Source organism: Chaetodon trifascialis, chromosome 5 (genome assembly GCF_039877785.1).
Source record: "Chaetodon trifascialis isolate fChaTrf1 chromosome 5, fChaTrf1.hap1, whole genome shotgun sequence".
Lineage (NCBI taxonomy): Eukaryota > Metazoa > Chordata > Actinopteri > Chaetodontiformes > Chaetodontidae > Chaetodon > Chaetodon trifascialis.
Window position 1 is genome coordinate 15830257 of NC_092060.1, and position 20160 is coordinate 15850416.

The 20160-nt window shown below is 43.6% G+C and overlaps 1 protein-coding gene across 1 annotated transcript in view; it reads right to left on the reverse strand.

The window, feature by feature from the left end:
• Nucleotides 1-207: 207 nt before the first annotated feature.
• Nucleotides 208-20160, reverse strand: part of pdgfrb (platelet-derived growth factor receptor, beta polypeptide) — a 28058-nt gene continuing 8105 nt past the window's right edge. The window contains exons 2-23 of the mRNA XM_070962631.1: nucleotides 17393-17467; nucleotides 16591-16908; nucleotides 15778-16035; nucleotides 14880-15010; nucleotides 14264-14429; nucleotides 12849-13029; nucleotides 12185-12300; nucleotides 11864-11987; nucleotides 11481-11692; nucleotides 11052-11146; nucleotides 10802-10934; nucleotides 9597-9701; nucleotides 9191-9301; nucleotides 8210-8366; nucleotides 7849-8015; nucleotides 7262-7374; nucleotides 6916-7038; nucleotides 6478-6589; nucleotides 5667-5766; nucleotides 5467-5572; nucleotides 4227-4516; nucleotides 208-845 (exon numbers count right to left, since the gene is read on the reverse strand). Coding sequence (XP_070818732.1) covers nucleotides 698-845; nucleotides 4227-4516; nucleotides 5467-5572; nucleotides 5667-5766; nucleotides 6478-6589; nucleotides 6916-7038; nucleotides 7262-7374; nucleotides 7849-8015; nucleotides 8210-8366; nucleotides 9191-9301; nucleotides 9597-9701; nucleotides 10802-10934; nucleotides 11052-11146; nucleotides 11481-11692; nucleotides 11864-11987; nucleotides 12185-12300; nucleotides 12849-13029; nucleotides 14264-14429; nucleotides 14880-15010; nucleotides 15778-16035; nucleotides 16591-16908; nucleotides 17393-17441 — 3315 coding nt within the window. The 5' untranslated portion in view covers nucleotides 17442-17467 and the 3' untranslated portion in view covers nucleotides 208-697. The remainder of the gene's footprint in view (nucleotides 846-4226; nucleotides 4517-5466; nucleotides 5573-5666; nucleotides 5767-6477; nucleotides 6590-6915; nucleotides 7039-7261; nucleotides 7375-7848; nucleotides 8016-8209; nucleotides 8367-9190; nucleotides 9302-9596; nucleotides 9702-10801; nucleotides 10935-11051; nucleotides 11147-11480; nucleotides 11693-11863; nucleotides 11988-12184; nucleotides 12301-12848; nucleotides 13030-14263; nucleotides 14430-14879; nucleotides 15011-15777; nucleotides 16036-16590; nucleotides 16909-17392; nucleotides 17468-20160) is intronic.

Genomic DNA, 20160 nt, shown 5'->3' on the forward strand with positions numbered 1-20160 from the left:
TTTCTCATAGGAAAACAGTGCATGTAGAATAAGTCTGCATTTCAGGCCCTTTTACAAACTATTGTAATTCAGTGAGCACAGCTGTTGGTCGTATGTAAGGTAAGGAACAAATGCAACAGAAAGTTTTAATTCACATACTCTCTTTCCATGGCTGCTCCAGGTTTCAGGCATCATGCTGCTGATTTCCAATAATGTGGGAATTGCATATCATGTGTGCACAACAGCTAACAAGATTGGTTGTGAAAAAAAAACAAAAAAACAACTCGCTTTTCTAAAAATCAACACCATAAAGGGGGATGAAGTAGTAACAGCCAAAACAGGGACATATGGCTACAGCACATACCTCATAAGGCCTCATTAGTCTCTGGCTACAATGGAAAAAACAGCATCTTTACTTAGTGTAAACTGATTCCATAGGAGTGTGACGTGAGTACCGTGTTCATATTGTGGCTTCCAAGTGGTGGATGATAACATCATGCTCGTTATTTCTAACCATTCTGTAGTTTCAGAGGTACTAAGTGTGATACAAGAACTCAAAGAAGAGCAAAACCTTTCGAGTGCTTAGTGGAAATACAAAGATTGCCTTCTCAGTCTCAATTTTGCTACATTCTAGTTTAGTCATGTTCCCTTTTTCAGGCACGTTTGAAAAAAGATAAACCCAGAAAAGAGCTGTTTTGTCAGGGTTTCCTACACATGGCTACAGGAAGCTGTCCTCTACCTCCGGTGTCCCCGAGGAGCCCAGCAGAGCGTCTCTCTCGCTGATCTGCTCCAGCCTGTCCTCCTCTGGCAGAGTGTCGGCTGTGTCCTGCGACATGGAGTCGGTCTCCTCCTCCAGAGCCAGAGAGCTGAGGGCAGAAAGACGAAACACAGCTTCACACTGTGCACCCAGCCATATGAGTCACAGAAGGACACACTGTAGTCCGGACTAGTTCATATCTCTTTGTGGTATTTCCCCTAATCTTCCCCTTTTTTCATGTCTTTCAAGCCACTTTAATCTCAATGACTACACACCCGTCATTAGTGCATGGTGCATCCCTTGCTTTAATGCATTGGACATCAAGATTTTACAGTTTGTAAAGTATTCAAAATGCAGCCGTTTGTATTGAAAAATCAGGTCAAGCACTCCCCGCATACCTCTACAACGTACAGTAAATCACTGGAACCACTGCTGCACTACTGATCTAATGTTCAGGGGAATATTTCCTCCTTTGTATGAGTATTTTGATCTTTGTCCAACTGTCATTCTAAAACCAAAAATTCAGTTTATGATCACAGAGACGAAACAAGGGCAGCAAATCCAAATGTTTTGGATATTTTGTGGTGGATTGGAAAACTAAAAGGTTTTCTTGTGCACTGTGGAGAGGTGTGGGGCGTGGCTCTCCAGGTGGCTTGGTAATTTGTTCCAACACAGCTGGGGCTCATCACAATCAAGCACAGCATAAAGACTGTGGACTGCAGAGGACTCGTTGCCAGATTATTTCTGCTGTTTAGTGAACCCCCATTCAAGGTCCCCCCACCACCACCACCACCACCTACAGCTCTGGACTACCCCCCACAGTCACCCACCTCCCCCCTCTCCATCACTATGGACCAGGTGAGGAGGGAGCTCAGGAAGACAGAGACCAGGAAAGCCACAGGCCCAGATGCCATCAGCTCCCGGGTGCTCAGGGAGCGTGCAGACCAGCTCAGTCAGGTGGTTCTGTACATGTTCAACCTGAGCCTCAGTCTGGAGAGAGTCCCGGCCCTGTGGAAGACCTCCTGCGTGGTGCCGGTTCCAAAAACAGCCCATCCCAGGGAATCAAGCCACTACAGACCTGTCGCCCTGACCTCACACCTCATGAAGACCATGGAGAGGATCGTCCTCGGCCACCTCTGCGCCCAGGTGAGCTCTGCCCTGGACCCGCTGCAGTTCGCTTATCGACCTGGCAGCGGGATGGATGACGCTGTCACCTACCTGCTACACTGGGCCCTGTCTCATCTGGAGTCATGTTTTTTGACTTCTCCAGTGCTTTCAACACCATCCAGCTGTCAATGCTGCGAGGGAAAATGGAGGTGACTGGTGTGGACCAACAGCTGGCTGCGTGGACCATCGACTACCTCACTGACAGACTGCAGTACGGGAGGTTACACAGCTGTGTGTCAGGTGTGGTAATCAGCAGCACGGGGGTCCCCCAGGGAATGGTGCTGTCACCATTCCTTTTCACCCTCTACACCTCGGACTCCACGTACAACTCCACCCTCTGTCATCTGTAGAAATTCTCTGATGGCAGTGCCATTGTTGGCTGTGTGTCAGAGGAGAATGAGCAGGAGTACAGGGGTTCATCACAGACTTGGTGGACTGGTGTCCGCAGAACCACCTGATCCTAAACACCAGCAAGACCAGGGAGATGGTTATTGATTTCCAAAGGAAACCTTCCCCTCACACACCGGTGAACATCCAGGGCTCGGACATTGACATGGTGGACTCATTTAAGTACCTGGGTGTTAACTTCAACAATAAACTGGACTGGACAGACAATACTAACGCCCTGTACAGGAAGGGCCAGAGTCGCCTACACCTGCTGAGGAGACTGAGGTCCTTTGGTGTGTGCAGGGCTCTACTACAGACTTTCTATGATACTGTGGTGGCCTCTGCAGTGTTTTATGCCATAGTGTGCTGGGGAGGGGGCAGCAAGGACAGAGACAGGAAGAGACTGAACCAACTGGTTAAGAGAGCCAGCTCTGTCCTGGGCAGCCCACTGGACTCCATCAAGGAGGTGGCGGACAGAAGGACGTTAGCCAAGCTGACATCCATCGTGGACAACTGCTCCCACCCCCTGCACCGCACTGCGAGGACCCTGAGCAGCTCCTTCAGCACAAGACTTTTACATCCCCAGTGCAGGAAGGAGCGCTACTGCAGGTCATTCCTGCCCACAGCCATCAGACTGTATAACAGTGCACAACAACACCCACTAAAAGGCAAGTTGTACTGATGTGCAATCGTCATTTTTAAATTAGTGTGTACATACTGTATATATTGTAAATTACCATAGGGTATATAACATTTGTGCAATATTTTTTATTTTTTTTATTTTTTGTCTTCTTGTCCTCTGACTTCTTGCTGCTGTAACATGTGAATTCCCCCCATTGTGTGATAAAGTCTATCTCATCTCATCTCATCTCATCTCATCTCATCTCATCTCATCTCATCTCATCTCATCTCATCTCATCTCATCTCATCTCATCTCATCTCATCTCATCTCATCTCATCTCATCTCATCTCATCTCATCTCATCTCATCTCATCTTAGTGGTGTTGTTGGCCATTTACCAGCGCTACCTATGAGTACTAGTGAATATCTAGTTTCTGTTCTCTCATGTCTGTCCCCAGTCTTCTTTCCTTTTTGATCAGTGAGTTCTCCTGTACCGATCTCCTGCTTCTTGCCTCCAGCTGCCTCAAGCACTCAGCACAAGCACTCACACCACCTGAGCTCTGTGCGCTCCAGCGTATCTCTGAACTGCTCTCCACCTCAGTACCTCATGCCTCACCGGCTCCTCTCAGGACCTCTCAGCTACGAGTCTCCTGTGTACCTGGACTCTCCACTCATTGCTCATTCAATAAATTCCTATTTTACCTTTTCTCCCTATCTACTGTTGAGTCCAAATCCTGCTGAAACATATTTCTTACTTTGATTTAAGTATGCCGCCTGATGTGTCTGTGAGACCCTCACTGAGCCGTCTATGGATCTGGACCAACAGTGCCCCTCTGTTTTCTCTCACAAGGGGGCCAAAGACTTCAAACCGAACCACAATGTCAAAGGTCCAATCTGAGATCCAAATGTAAGCAAACAAGTCGCCCTGCTGCCAAAATTCAAAACAACAGCCGTCACTCTCAAACTGACTGACAGGTCTTCTGACGAAGACTATAATACAAAACACCAACCAAGTCCAAGTTAAATATAAGTTAGAAGAAAAAAGCAACTTTGATTATTCATGTTAATATATCTGGATTTTGTATGGTGAAACATTTATTTGGCCTTTAAAGCCAACATTGCTTGGCTGCATATTTATATATGCTATAAAACATGTCTCCATGTCGGCCTCCATAATACAGCTATTGTCTCAGCTCAACATCTGGATGAGTGGGTGTGCGGTGGAAGAAACACGGCTCTCATTAAGCAAATACATCCTCATCTTTCTTGCAACCCCAGCATTTGCCACACATCTGCAGCATCTTTTTCTCTGTACCTTGCAGGGCTTTCTGACGGCACGTCAGTGAAAACTTCTTCTGGCTTTGGGTCCGGGATGGGAATGATGTATTCGTTGTATGAAGTTATGACTTCCTGTGCGTCTGCCTCTTGTCTGAACTCTCCAGGGCTCAGGCTCTGGCTGTAGGGATCCGGGGGGAAGGAAAGGGTGGAGGTTGGGGAGCCGAATGCTGGGTTGGCGATCGGAAAGGGTGAGGAGAGTCTGGGTTTGGTGCGGGCAACAGCCGGGTGATCACTCTTCAGGAAGTTTTCGTTGACTTGGTTGTATCTCTGTTGTCAAGAGACAATAGATTCATTATGTGAATGTGACCGATTACTGGTTTGTCAGCTTGTTAGTTTGACACCTCAGATTTTATATCAGAGCAGACAAAAGTGCTCTCAGTTTACTTTGAGAATCAGTGAGGAATCAGCCTGGTGGACAGTGTGTCTATTGTGTGAACTGCAGTTATGCTGCAAGTTTCTGCATAGATCTGCACAGAATTACTGTGTTGCTACTGCATTACTGTCATTTTCTTTCTTTCTTGCAGAGTTCAAACATGCAGAGATCAGTGCAAAACTCCTGCAGATATTAGTGGAAGTCATTTATTGAGTGGGTTTATCTTCGATTGACAATGCATAGAAAGTTTTTATAACTAACTAGTTGCATATTACAACCCATTTTAAAATACACCTTTGCCCAAAATGATTGTATCTAAATTCCTAGATTAGTGTGTGTATTTGCTTTTACTGACTTTTATTTTTTCAGCACATATATACCTCTGTGTTGTATATTGTAGCTACCCACATAACTTACATATGAACACAACCTATATTGTGTACTTTATGTTTGAATATTCAACACTAAACAGTAATTATACAACAAATTACAATGGTAAAATAAACTTTATGTGTAAAAAGTACAATATTTTCATCTGAAATGTAGTGAAGTAGAAGTACAATGTACCATTACATGGAAATATCAAGTGGTACCTCAAGATTGTACTTAAATAAATACTACTTAACAGAGCAGTGCTGAGTCTGAATGATTAGCTGGCCTCCAAACAGCCACTAGGGGGCATACAAGCTATGCGTGAATGAGAGAATACATGAGCAGATGAATCAATGAATTGGCACATAAGGTCACTCATGTACAATACAACATCTGAAGAACAGGAATGTGTGGCATGGTGAGTCCAAGCTTGCAGTTCACTGCAGCATGGACATATTAATGAATGAAGTACCTTTTTATAGCTGTCTGCCAGCATATTCCCCACACTGTGGACCAGAAAGGAGAACTCAGGCCTTTTCTCAAACTTCTCATCCCAGCACTTCTTCATGATGTCATAGCTGCATCATAAACAACATAAAAGCAGTGAATTTCTTATTCTACAGTTTCATGTCAGAGTTACCAGAGAGGTGACAGGATGACAACGAGACTCACACTTCTTCGGAGGCGTGGGCGGGTTTGGCCATTCGGTAGCCTCTCTTCAAAGCGCTGTAAAACAGCTCGTTCATGGGCAAATCAGGGTAGGGGGTTCCTCCTGCAGAAAGAATTTCAAATCACTTGAAAGGTAGAAATCAGAGGTCACGCACAGGCTAGAAATATACACCACATGTAAATGATGAATTGACGAGTCATAAATCTGAAGTCGTGCACGCTCCAAAATGTGCATAAATGAGACCAACGCTCTTAACCTAAAACAGATTTGACATGAGAAATTGATTTCTTTAATTTCCCAGCACTGACACTAGAAATAAAATGGATCTCAAAAGTCCAGTGAATGTCAGATTGAGGCAGGGAAGCACAGAGAATCTTTGGTGAGTGCTAACAGAGGCTGGATTGTGAGTGTGTTTTTCACCACTATGGGTTACCCTACATCGGCAATAAACTGACTGCTTTGTTTTCATGGTAATTTCAAAAAATCGTGGGAGAGAGGCTCTTAAAAAAAAAAAAAAAAATAGGTCGTGAGCAAAGAAATGCCGATTTCAAAGCTTAACTATAACCAATAAGATCAAGACCTCATATGAGTCTTCAAACAAACTTGCATCCAGACACGGAGTTGCTTTATTTTCATTATTTAGCAATTCCCACAAGAGAGCAAGGAGGAAAGGAAAGTGTGTGTATTGATGAGGAGGCAAGCAGGTGAATATGAGCTACATAAGTAGTTAAAGAAGATGAAGCCCACCTCTGTGTAAATCAGTGCTGGTTTTAATTAAAGTTTTTTTGTGTGTGAGTTTATGTGTTGACTGACCCAGTGTGAAAATCTCCCAAAGAAGAATGCCGTATGACCACACATCGCTCAGGGTGGTGTATAAATTATGGAAAATGCTTTCTGGTGCCATCCACTTCAAGGGCAGGAAGGTCTGAATGAAAGAAGAAAAACACCCCTTGTGAGAAAATAAAGAGCTGTTTTATTAGACAGTCAGGTTAAGAGTCCAGTTACTGACCCAGCACTTATTTGGCCCATTGCAGATCCTCTCAGGGTCTTGTTTTCAGTATATTATTTATCAGTTTTGGCTCAGTTATATCCATTTCATTACATTAATTTGACAGCTGCTTTTGTCCAAAGTGACTTTGTATTGGTGTACTGTATAACTCAATAAGGACAAGAGACCGATGTCATTAAAAAAAATGTGATTTTTCTTGTGTGTTTTTTATCCTTTTCTGTGCAATGATTTCGGCCACTTACGCTGCCCTTAGAGATGTAATTGGAGTCATGCATGATGTCTCTGGCCAAGCCAAAGTCACAGATCTTCACCAGTTTGCCCTCGCAGATCAGCACATTCCTCGCAGCGAGGTCACGATGGACGCACTGTGGTGGAATAAAATTTGATTAAACCAGTTGTTTTTACACTTTTTGTGTAGATGAACGAGTAAGACATAAAGTGTCAATTTGTGAGCTTCAGACAGAACCAGGTTAGCTGTTTCCCTCTGTTTCCAGTCTCTATGCTGAGCTAAACTAACCAGCTGGATCAAGAGGCTTCAGTCAGATATCACCACGTGCATATGATGGAACCCTAATCTTAATATCCTACATTCTTAGAGGCGAGGAACTCCATCCCTTTTGCCACTTGGTAGCTGAAGCCCAAAAGGTCGTCATAGGTGAGGATGGGAGAGTCACTGATGGCCAAGTCCAGTCTGCCGCCTCCTGGACACGACAACAAGGTTAGGTGACAGATGTGAAAAGAAGAGAAGGTGAGGAGCATCACATGAATGAAGACACTGTCTCGTTGTTGGGGAAACTCCGGGTGTCCTGTGACTGCACGGGTTGAAATAAAGCTCATGTATTTAATATGCTGTAACATTTGTCTGCAAATTCACTCCAGTTGGAGATCAAAAAGCAAGCTGACATTGATTTATGATGCTAAAACAATTCATCTGTTCATGAATTCTGCTATTTTAAATCAAAAAAAGCACTTTTCACACATAAATACAGGGGAAGTTCCTTCACTGTAACAAGCAGGCAGATGGGTTCTGCTTGGCTTTATACTGTACTTCAAGTGTGTCTCTTTCTTCTTTGTTTCCTGGGTCCATTTTGCTGAATTCATCATGCTTGTCTTCAGTTACAACATTGGGATGTGAGTTACTGTTAGTGGAGACACACATGTAGCTCAAGTCTAACCTTGTTCCTGATAGATGTCCTGCTGGTAGGGAGACTCATACGGAGAGGACTGAATGTCTGCATACTTGATGGCGTCTATCTGCTCCTGCATGGGCACGTAGACCGAGGGCTCATCTTTACTCATGTCCATGTATCCTCCATCGCTCTCACTTCCGAAAGACACATAGCTGGAAGGATACAAGAAGTTTGACAATGTACAAGACTGACCTAAATGCATATTTATTCATGGTTCTGTTCTGTGTTCTGTTCTGTGGCTATATGCTGGTTTGTGACTGTGATCATGCGATACAAACTGCTGCTTTGTGCAGCTCTGAATGGACATTTTGTGCAGATCTTTGAGATTTAAGTCTGCTCTTCTCACCCCTTCCTCTGGCTGAGCGGGGTGCTCCCCCCAGAGATGAGGCAGCCGTCGTCTTGGTTCTTCTCAGCGTAGTACTGCAAGAGGGTGTGCTTGTTCCTGTGCAGGTAGTCCACCAGGTCGCCATAGCGACAGTACTCGGTCACCAGGTACAGAGGGCCTGGTTGGTGGAAGAAGGAAAATCTAAATTTGGGTTTTACCAAACACTAATAAAACATTAACTGCAGGCAGGGGTCACTTGCTTTACATTAAAAGCATATATTAATCCAGAAGAAGTTAGCTAAATGTTTAGGAAAGCCTTGATAGTATTATTAATTGGAAAAAGGCCAAATAATGAATATATACTTTATTAAATGTTTAGTTTTAGTCAATAATTTGATGAGGTAAGTAATCCAATTATATTTCTGATACATTAATAAATAAAGAATTGATTAAAATACTGTTAAAATGCTGTTGAAAGTAAACGTGTGCTGCTTTGAATGTATGACATTTACATGATAAACAGGTAATAAATGATTTCAATTACGCAATGATAGGGTCAGCCACTGATCATGTGATGAGCCACACAAAGCTGCACATTTTATCAAATGTTACATCATGAACTGATCATATGAGCTATTTTTTTGTGCCTTACCATCTTAAATAGCATGTTAAGCTATTAAACTTGCTTTAATTTGCATGCTCACTTTGACGAACTGAACATTGATGCACACAACACTTGAAGTTTTTTAGTCATTTCATACTATGTTATAACTTTATATGTGTGAGTTCCCCGTCAGAGAACACTATTGTGCAAAATATGTTTTATGAGTTTTATGAGACAAAGAAAAGAGACATGAAGGGTAACACATGTCTCTGAACCCTACGTTGCCTACATGATCTGAGCCACCTGGGTGGTTTCCCTTCAAGAAAATGCTCTCCAATGATATCAGGTGCTGATAATACAAAAAACAAACATTGGCACTGTATAGCACTGGCGTTCACCATGTTTGGTGCAAGCTCCTAGCAAGTTGACGATGTTGAGGTGAGGACCCAGGTGACTCATGATCTTCAACTCTGACATCAGAGCCTGAGTCTCACTCCTCCTGGCTGTGGCTGGATGGAGACAAAGAGACAGAGAGAGAGAGAGAGAGAGAGAGAGAGAGGTATGAGAACAGGAGAACTAAACACACTGAGATCAGGACACAGTGCATCCTTGCCAAACTGCTCAATGACCTGTTTGCTGAAACTGGAACCAGGCTGGCAACCAAACTAAAGCTCAGCAGGTGGCTGCTCCCTCTGTGCTCATAGGAATATGGCTCTGGTGTCATAGTATCTGACAGCTATACGCAGGGGACTCTACTGTGGTCCACACATGGTTTCTACTGTGTTTTCACATTGTGTGTCTTACATTTCAGCATTTTCACGGCCACTTTTGTGCTGGACTGGGAATGAGTGAGCCCATACGCAGTTGCCTCGACCACCCTGCCAAAGGCTCCTGATCCAAGAGTGCGACCTGAAACACAAAGAGAGGCTCTGTAAGACAGCGTGTGAATGGAGCACATGGTAGACCTGAAAGGAGGAGAGAGAACGTCTGTGTTCGTCCAAATATTAAAAGACATTTTCTGGTGAGATTAGAAACTGGCTTGAGCAGGTTGTAAGAGGTCTTCAGCAAAGGTGTAACCATGGGAGGCTTCCTGTTTGTAAGGAGCGGCTGACTACCAACAACACATCGCCAACAACAACAGTTTAAAAAGAGCTTTAAAAATGAGGCCAAGAAGGCAAGTTTAACAAACCTCACTTAGAATTCTACCCTCAGCTACGCCCAGACGACCCAAACCACCCACAGCTCTCAAGTCACCCGCTGATCGCCTCGTACTCATTTGTTCGCTCTTGTCTGAGCAACAAGCACACTGCTGACCAGAAGTCTGTTTCGGCTGATACTAACAAGTGAGATGAGCAAATTTTCAGTTATAAAGCAATTAATAAATTAATCAAAAGTAAAAAGAGCAAGCAACAAAAGACAATAATAATGAAATTAAATTTAACCAAAGCAGTGACAAACAAAAGAAAAACAGCCATGATTACATTAAGGAGCCATAATTTAATATGTAAATAAATAGATATCAACTCAAATGTTGCAGGCTGCCGTGTAAATGGTAATAAAGTTGGAAAAAGGAAACAAACGGTCCTGTAGATATTAATTCAACTACTGAGACTGAAATGCAATTTCAATCTGAATTAGCTCTATGTATGTTTTATATCGTTACATTTATTTGTGAAATTAGATTTTTGTAAGTAGGATTTAATCTGCTATCTACACATTAATTCATTTTTTAATTACATATATTTTTAATAGACTTATTTCTTAATGCTGAATTGTTTTAGAATATTTCCCAAGGCCTCACGAAGTACAGTGCGTTCTGTAATTTGTACTTCAATATTTGAAATTATTTATATATCTGGTCTCAAATACATTTTGCATTTATATCTATCTAATAATCAAACTGTCTTTATTTTTGACACAGCTAAATGTTAAATGCATGCTGTGGCAGCACATCCAACTCGAGCTAACTCTTCATCCCGTCATCGGCCCCTGTTTGCCTGAGGACTCACCCAGCACCAGGCTGTCTCGAGGCATTTCCCAGGCCAGGTCATAGGGCAGATGGATGGGGTCCACGTAGATGTACTCATGGCCGTCCTGGCTCACAGACTCTATCACCTTCCATCTGATCTCATATCGTGGTTTCTGAGAAAAACCAGAAAAAACACACATGAGAACAAAACTGAAACACCAAAACAAAAAAAACAGCTTTGTACATTTTAACTCACTGTAGTTGTTAAAGTCTGTATTTTTGTTTCTTACCTTCCTCCATACAGCGATGAGGATGATGATAGACATAATGATGATGGCCACTAAGGCCAGAACAGCAGCCAACACTGCCACCTGGGAGAAGAGCGCTGCAACAGGCAGAAAGACATCGAGCATTAGCCAGGATGAACAGAAAGTTGTCATTTCAAACAGAGAGCATCTCATATTCTCAAAAAACATAAAACTTCACTTTATTAACACGTCAGCAATGATTTTGTAAAGAAAGTTATAGTTAGATTGATATTTATAGCTTTAGTACAAATACATATTTTGTCCTGTCTTGCTGTTTAGGGAAACCTCGGACTGTATCTGTAAAATGTTTCACATTTAAATCTTATTTTTATTTTTTAACTGTATCTTAATTTTTTATCATCTCTTAATTATCGCACAGTTACACAGTGAGAATAATAAAATGACACCTACTGCTGGACACCAGTTTGACGTCTCTCCTGTCGAAGAGTCCCGGTTGGTTGCTGGTCTCACAGCGGACTGTGACCTGCTGGGGCTTGTGGAAGGTCACCTGGCTCCGCACCTGACTGGTTTTACGAGTCTCACTGAAGCTGACGTTGGTCTGGATGCTCAGCACCTCTGGCTCCGGTATGAGCGGCTGCCACACCGCTGTCATGTTGCTGCACCTGCGGCAGGACGTGAGATCAGCAGGTGGTGTGACTTGAGTTGCAGCCGAGTCAAAAGGAGTCAAGGCAGGTGCACAGAATTTGAAAGTAAAATACATTTCTGTGTCTGGTCAGCCCTCTAGTGTTCACTGTGTGACAGTTCACTGATGAATGGGTGGTGGTGTGACTTACTTGAGCATGCTGTCACAGCTGTACCACTGTATAGTTGGGGTTGGGACCCCCTCAGCTACACAGGTCACCAAGTGTCTCTTCCCGGGGAGGTGGTGGTCTGTCAAGTCTTTAATCTGAGAGGGAACTATGCACAGGGGGTGCAGCGGTCATTAATCATTACTGACATGGATAAACACAAAGTCTGTCCTTGATTTTTCTTATGCAAATCCATCACTTTCAATCTGTTCATGCTTTCAGAGCAGGACTGCGGCTGAAGAGCTACAAATGTCCAAGAACACCATGTACTGTGATCATTTTAAGTTTCTTAAAACTGTCTCTCACCTTGGACTTCCAGGTCAAAGGTCACTTCCTCTGTGTCATCTCCATTTGTGACAAGGACAGTGTAGAGGCCCTTCTGCTCCGTCCTCACCCTCACCAAGGTGAGAATAGTCACGTGCCTGAAATAGAGGAAATATGGGAAATGTGGTTGTTATGTGCTGTTCCCTGTGCTGTAAATGTCCGTTTAAATTCAGTAAAGTTTACTCTGAAAAAAAGTCACTGAACTGAACTGACTTAATCTGGTGCATTTCTTTTGTTTTAATTTGTGGTGGTGGGTTCGATGTTGTTTGTAAAGTGCATGGATGACATATTTCACTTTTTGAATGGGTGTTGGCAAAAATGTGAAAACGTGGTCCTCCAATTAAAACACTGTTTGGCTTTTTTTTCCCTGAAAGACATTTACGAGTTGTGACAGGTATCTTGTGTTTATGGTTCCTGTGCGATGAAGGATGGAGTGCTGCCCTCTGGAGAGTATTGTGTTTCTCTCTGCGGAGGCCTTATCTGGCGATGAATGACGAGAGCTAGACGCCTCCGGAGGCCGTCAACCAAGCAGAGGTCCAGTGCTATATGCTTAAAATGCATTAACTCATATGAGTATATTGCTTTATGGTGTGGAGGGCATTTTCAAAGTCAAAGGACGGCTGAAGAGTCTGGTTGGATGTCTCACTTGATCTCATGCTCTTGTCTGGTTGTGATGGTTTTGTCTCCCTTGATGGCGGTGCCATCTTTGCTCCAGAGGACCTGAGGGGGAGGGTAGGCTTCAATCTCCACTCGCAGCTCCACGTTTTCTTGCAGCTTGGCTGCAATGCTTTGATTCTGAGCAGGTTTCACATTCACAAAGCCTCGCTCTGAGGAAGGAAAAGTTATATCATCAGCAACATACTCTACCTTTCATACATTTGATCGTCTGCAGAAAAATGTATCTTACTTGTATTGGAATAAAAAAACTTAGTAATACACTTTATCCAGGTCTTATTTCTGCAGTAACACCGACATATCATTAGCTTTTAAATTGATAGCAAAGTTGCTAGCAAACAGTCGCCTGTTTACACATCTACAGACACTGCGCAACTTTAGCTTTCATTTCAAGTTGTGCGTGTGGCCACTTGATGATTGTAAATCTAATATTCACTTCCCTTTTAGCTCTGTTTTGTTCTCCACCATCTTCTGAGAAAAACATTTGGCTTTTTAGCTGCTTAATGCTCAACTTGTTAGTTGTTTACTGTGTGCTGATTGGTGCTGGTGGATCGTGGGCTTTTAGAAAACAGCTGCAACCTGAAACGACGATGATGATGCCGTGAGAGGGGACCAAAATCCCAAACTCCACATACCTGTGAAGATTTGCAGAGGCTGGCATAATCTTCCTGAGGTTTATCACTACGATCATTCTCTTTCATATACAAGTAGTCATGTGATCCATTGTCAATGTAAAAATACTGAATATACTGCAGTTACTTCACTGGACGGCAGGCTGGAGACAGTGCGCTGCTACAGCTGACCCTCTGTGGCCAGACGGATCTGTCTTTTCCACTGAGATGTCAAGAAAGCACCACTAAACTGTCCTAGTCTCTGTGGAGCATGGTGGTTCAACTTATTTGAGGATTTCATAAACATAACACGCCTCGCTGAAGATAGAATAAGCATTCACAGACCCAAATGCATTCAGTGACAGTCAAGAATGAGGAAGAAAAGTTCAGTGTGATAAACCCTGCTTTCGTTGGCTGCTGCACTTACTGTATGTTAATGCTTAAAGTCAAATCTCGCACAAACATTTCTTGTGTATTTGGAGTTTACTCCCTGAAGTCTAAATATAGAGTTGCTGTACCCCCATCTGGTTTGAAGCTCTGTTTTTCAAGGTATCACTCAGGGCGTCCACACCATGTTGCCAGTTTATTTCACACTTTGAACAGAGATAAATAGAAGTCATCTTCATTTCCTGTAAAAGAAGCACTTCTCTAACCTTGACTTGCAAAGGTTTACATAATAAGCAGCCTTCTCTATGTCAGCGAAACACAATAATAATCTCTCCTGCAGCAGTTTGTTTTAGTTTGGTGTGTATGTGTGTGCGTGGGTTACTCTAACCGAGCACAGTGATGTTGACGCTGGCAGAGGCAGTCTGGTCTTGGACACCCTCGTGGACATGGCAGACGTAGTTTCCGCTGTGGGCCACCGTGGCGTGAGGGAAGATCAGGCAGGAGCGCATGTTCATGGCAGACAGGACGTCTGTCAGCGGCTCAACCTCAACAACCTTGAAGAGGGAAATGATGAGGATGTGACATTTTACTGTCATGTTGAATATGATCAAAATTTGGATATTCAGGTTTCATGAAATGAGGTGCTTTTTAGTTGTTGTTTTTTGCTTCAAGAAATGTATATTCTCTTATTTACCACACATTGATGTGTGTTGTCTGATCTATAGCAAAGATCACATGTTAGATTCACCAATGAAAATGAAGAAAAGCTACCTCTTGAGGTCAGACTTCACTGTGGAGATTTTCATGATCATCCAAAAATGAACCCAAGAAGAATCAATTATTGCAATACCAACACCACATGTTTTGAGAAGAATTTCACAGGGGGATAAAAACTGAGGTGTGTCTCTACATCTTGATTCAATCTGGGCTCGACCATGAGGCCTGAAAGTGATCAGGAAGGGAAAGCTGAACAAAAGCGCTTGTTCTGCTCCACTCCTACTCACCTCTCTGTTGGGGATATCCCAGGAAAAAAACACGAGCTCCACTCCGTGCACTGTGCAGTTCACTGTCAGCGGTTCGCCCTGCTTCAGGACGCTCTTTGACGCATTGATGTAGGCGTCAATGGCCTCTGGGACTGGGACGGGAAGAGAGAGTGTGGGGGAGAGGAGGAAGGGGTGGTGATGATGTGATTTATCAAAATGTAGAAGCGTTTCTTCACTGAACAAAGACAGAGCCTGAAATTTATATTTTTCACTCATCGAGTATGTCACAGATGAACCTGGTAGCTGTTGTTCCAGCTCAGCAAACAAAACTTCAAAGCCGTATGAAAGTAAAAACATTCTTCAAATTTCTCCCGTTTGTGCAGCACTTTCTAATGTGTCCTGCAGCCAAACGATTGAACTCTGAGACCAAAAGTCCAGTATTTACCTCCTCACTCTGTCTGCACGCCCTCCCGTAGCAAGTCTACCACCAGAGAGCTCTTAGGTGACAAAGAACGTGTGATAATATGGAAATGAGGTTCGGATTCACAGCGCAATGCTTCGGCTACGGAACTTGTAGGTTATGCTGCATAAGCCATTTGAAGAAATGTGATGGGCATTTTATGTGTATTTTTTTTTACAGTGCTTTAAAAAGATAGACCCATTAACTTTAATAGTTTGGGTGTAGGCCAAGATTGAATTAAAGAGGCCAGCTGTGTGTGTGTGTGTGTGTGTGTGTGTGTGTGTGTGTGTGTGTGTGTGTGTGTGTGTGTGTGTGTGTGTGTGTGTGTGTGTGTGTGTGTGTGTGTGCGCATTTGTGGCTTCTCAGGAGTTTCAGTGCACATGGGGGTGAGCCGATAATGACCCCCTTTTTATTTTGGGAAGAGTTCCTCTAACGCAACTTTTTAAGCTGAAGACCTACCAACAATGCTGAAGACGTAGAAGGCCTGAGACTCTTTCACCTCCCCGTTCAGCTCTCCGCGACACACATAGGTCCTGTCCTCCAGCGGTGCCTTGTACCCCTCGCTAGGAACATAAAGCCCCCTGATGGGCAGATCGGTGTCCTTCTCATAGAGGATGACAGTGATGTTCGGATTAGTGACCACACAGGGGACGGTGCTTTCCTCGCTGGTCTTTGTGACCATGCCGTGGGAGCTCTCTATGAACCACACATCAGAGTCTGCGGACAGAAACGGGACGCGTTTGATCTAAATCATCGCTCACACAGTTGCTGTGTGCAGGATCAATACTAATTCATCTTGTTGTCTTGTTTTTCACAGTCAGTACATGAAAAATCTACATTTTCCACAGGCAGAAAATGGTAAAGGCTCAGCGGAACTGTGACTTTCAATAAGAGAAAGCTAAATGATTTTCCAATGATTTAATACTTCTGCTTTTTAGTAGTTCTCTCACCACCTCTGACAGTTTAGTCATTTTGTGTTTTTCCAGCTGTGCATTGCACTGTGGGACAATAATGTGCAATGATGTTTTCAGTATTTGTTTAGTGTGCACACTGATTTTCCTGAGTAAACTTTTTTGACACTTCACCAATGTGAACACACTACATACCGAACATCTGCTGAGAATTAGTGTGTAGTTTGGAATTGAGACTCTTCTGGCTGTTTCATGAATGAGATGCTTTAATGTTCCTACTTGTTAAAACATACTAAGGCAGCTGTTACAAGCTGTATGACACTGAACAGTTCCATCACTGGTAAACAAAGCCAGGCCTCACCTGGGACAAAAACAGCCACCTCCTTAGCTTCTCCAGTGCGTCGATCAATGCACTGATACACCCCCGTGTGCTTCCAGCTCACTTTCCACAGCGTCAAAACACTGGTTGTGCTGCTGCTTTGCACGATTTGGTAGCTTTGATCGCCGCTTTGAACTTGTTCCACTTGGAAGTACGGCACGTCGTCCCTCTTGAACTCCCAGCTGGTCTCTCCTGAGCCGGTGCAGGTGAGGCTGAGAGAAGAGCCCTCGGCCAGGACGAGCTCTCTGTCATCAGGCGTGATCTCCAGACAGCACAGCTCGGTGCACAAATGCAGGAGAGCTGCAGTTGACACAATAAGGAAAAAAGTCAGCTTAGAGGTCAAAGAGCGGCAGCGTGAGGTCAAAGGTTAAATCAACAATATGAGCCAGATCCTGTTCTATCTCTAAATGATGAAGGATAGGAGTTGTCTGGAGTGGATATGTGGGAGGATAATGATGCCTTGTCAGTGACAGATGTATTTAAAGTGACAGAGGGCAGTTTGAAAGCATTAGCTGTCCTTTACATCAAAGTATTGTCTCACCGGCCAGACACCTTTTACACCCTTTTTAGTGTACATGCACTTAACAAACCTTTTCTCCTCAGTAAACATGGCTTTGTAAGGCAATTTGTGGAAGTTGTGAGCTTTCAGTCATATAAAGTTTCATATTTGGATTTGTTTTATTCAAGTCGTGACATGCTCGGCATCATGTTCTTTGCTTCCCTGCAAAAGCTCCTGTGGTCCCGTTACACATTTTTTACTGATTTACTGAAAATGAGCTCTCACCTGTAACTGTGATTGTCAGATGGAGCGTGGATGCCGTCACCCTCCTCATGGTGGAAGCTTTCACTGCACTTTGTTCTGCAGACAAACAGAAGGGATAATAATGCTGATTAAACTTCATGTGTCCTTGGCTAAAACACAGGTCATTCTGTCTACAAAACCTGCAGCACAAATAAACAAAACTGCATTAAAATCTAGTTTGTGTTCACCCAAAGTGACACACAACACCACCCCAGTTAACATCTCTCCATGAGGCTTCATGTCGTGATGGAGTGATTCGTGCCCTCATGAGCTGCAGCGGGTCAGGTTAAAGTGAGAGTTAAGAAAATAAATCACATTCGATGTCAGAACAACCCGCTTCCAAATACATGAAATGACATAAAACTATGTTATACTCATAGCAAAGGAAACAAACAAAAAGTATTTTGTTGTCAAGCTGCCTCCTTCAGTGGCTGCTGTCCGGCACACAGTCTGAGGTGCAGATGCAGCTCGCTCTGGAGGTATTTGATGCCTCGCTGCTCCAGGACAGAGCGACAATGTCTGGCTCTTTTTGTTCCTGGTTCACCAGCATTCTGCCCACTAACAAACGGGTCACTGTGTGCAGCTTTGCAACACGCTCGCTGGCAACAATGCTGCGTCCAAGCTATTCTAGAGCCGTGCTGAGCCATTAATTGGTTTTGGTGTAAACAAAAGTGAAAATGAGGGCATTCACATACGCTGCTGACACAGGAGCATACTTAGGATTTTGAAGGGTTGCGGTTTTGCAATACTAAAAGGATATCATGTTGTATACCAACTTGGTATCAATATGCCATATATATACATATACATAATATTTATTCAAGAGCCAGTGGGGTCAAAGGTGCCTAATACTTCCTACATCATCCTCAACATTATCCACTGTTAGCCAATTTCACTGCAATGCAAGAAGGCATGAGTGAAGACTGAGGAGGGGAGGAATGGTTTGTTATTATGTTTGGGGTGGGGGTTAAGCCTGCAGCACACAGTCGTCTGGAAACAGTTAAGGATGGATCACAGGCCTGTACGCAAGAGGGTGGGAAAGGGAGAGAGGGCGGAAGAGCGAGGCTTGGGAAGAGCGAGGGTGGAGGAGGAAAAGAAGGAGGGAGGCAGTGGAAAAATTGTGAAATGTATCTTGTGAAATCTTACCCCATTTAACATATTTACTCACTAATGCAATCTGATTTTACCATCTCTATTTTAAGAAACTGGCCTGTTTATGCATTAGGTAATAGAAAATGTGTTTTAAAGACAGCATTTCTCCTTCTGAACTGAAACTTTTCTCACTTTTCATTTATCATATATATTGAACATATCTGGCAACAACTGTATCTATAAAAGTGTATCAGTCACTGAATTTATTATTGATTATATTGTCAGGTATGATAGAGATGGAAGGTCTAATAAGTTTGGCAGTGCTGGTGAAGAATAAGAAGTTCCATGACTAACCCAATACTCAAACCAGATACACGTTGTCTCTCTAAATTAACTGCCTTTGGCACTTCCGCTCCCAAAACGAAAAGCTCTTGAGTTGTTCCAAAAACATGACTGGTCCATTTCCTCCCTGGCCTCCTGGTTCTAATAAAAAGGGGTGAAGGAGAGAGAGAGAGAGAGAGAGAGAGAGAGAGAGAGAGAGAGAGAGAGAGAGAGAGAGAGAGAGAGAGAGACTTTTTTTTCTTTGCGTCGTCCTTCATACACTCATACACTCATCTGCAGTGGCACATGCTGCATGTGCTAAAACACACATATTGTACACGCAGGCACGCGCTGTATTACACTCCAACCCACCCTCATTTTTTTCCCCCACTACCTCCACACACACACACACAAACACACACACACACACACACACACACACACACACACACACACACACACACACACACATAAACACAAACACGCAGTCACTGGTGTCTGTGTTCAGTTCACGTTCCCACAGTATCTTGCTGAAACTTTCCCAGGACCGTTGATACACTTGGGACCCTGCTGGTCATGACGGCAGGAGCAGGGGGGGTCACCTTATCCCCGGGGGCCCCCAGCAACCAGCAGCGAGGGACCGTGCACTGAGGAAGCCATACATCAGCGCCTATGAGTACCAGTAACCTCAGTGTCAGTGATGATGACTTTGAGCGACAACAGCCAAACGCAGTGACGCCAAAGGAATGTGTCACTTGGCACCGTGAGGACTAACAGATCTTATTGTGACTGGCTGCTGATGCTATTTTTTGCTAAAACAAGCCAAAGAGCTACATCAGGGCTACTGCAGGATACAGACTGACATCTGAGATCAAACATCAGAAAACATTCTTTACCGAACAAGAATCTCTGTGTGTTCAAATCTTATTTTGAGGTCTTTGAAAAAGACGGAAAAATAAAGTAAGGCTACTGCAACACGATGAGGTTTTCTGTTGACTGCTGGGCCTTTGAGAAGGAATCTGACCCTTGAGATAGGATGTGCTGACTCGGATCAGAGGGCCAGAGGGAGCCAGAAAACCACTTCAAATAGAGTTTGGAAAGTGAATGCTAGATTTATCCAACATTTAAAAACATGCAACTGTAGCATCAAAGTCATTATCATGGTGTGAGGAGACGCTTAAAGGGTCTCATAAACACTGTGGAAAACAGAGCTGCTTTTGTGCTAATCTCTGTCCTGGTCAGGTCTTTGTGCAAGAAAAATAACAGACGAAACTATGAAGTGTTAAAAGTGTCAGTGCACTGGTCAATCTGCCAAGAAAGTTTGGCAACATTTCAGG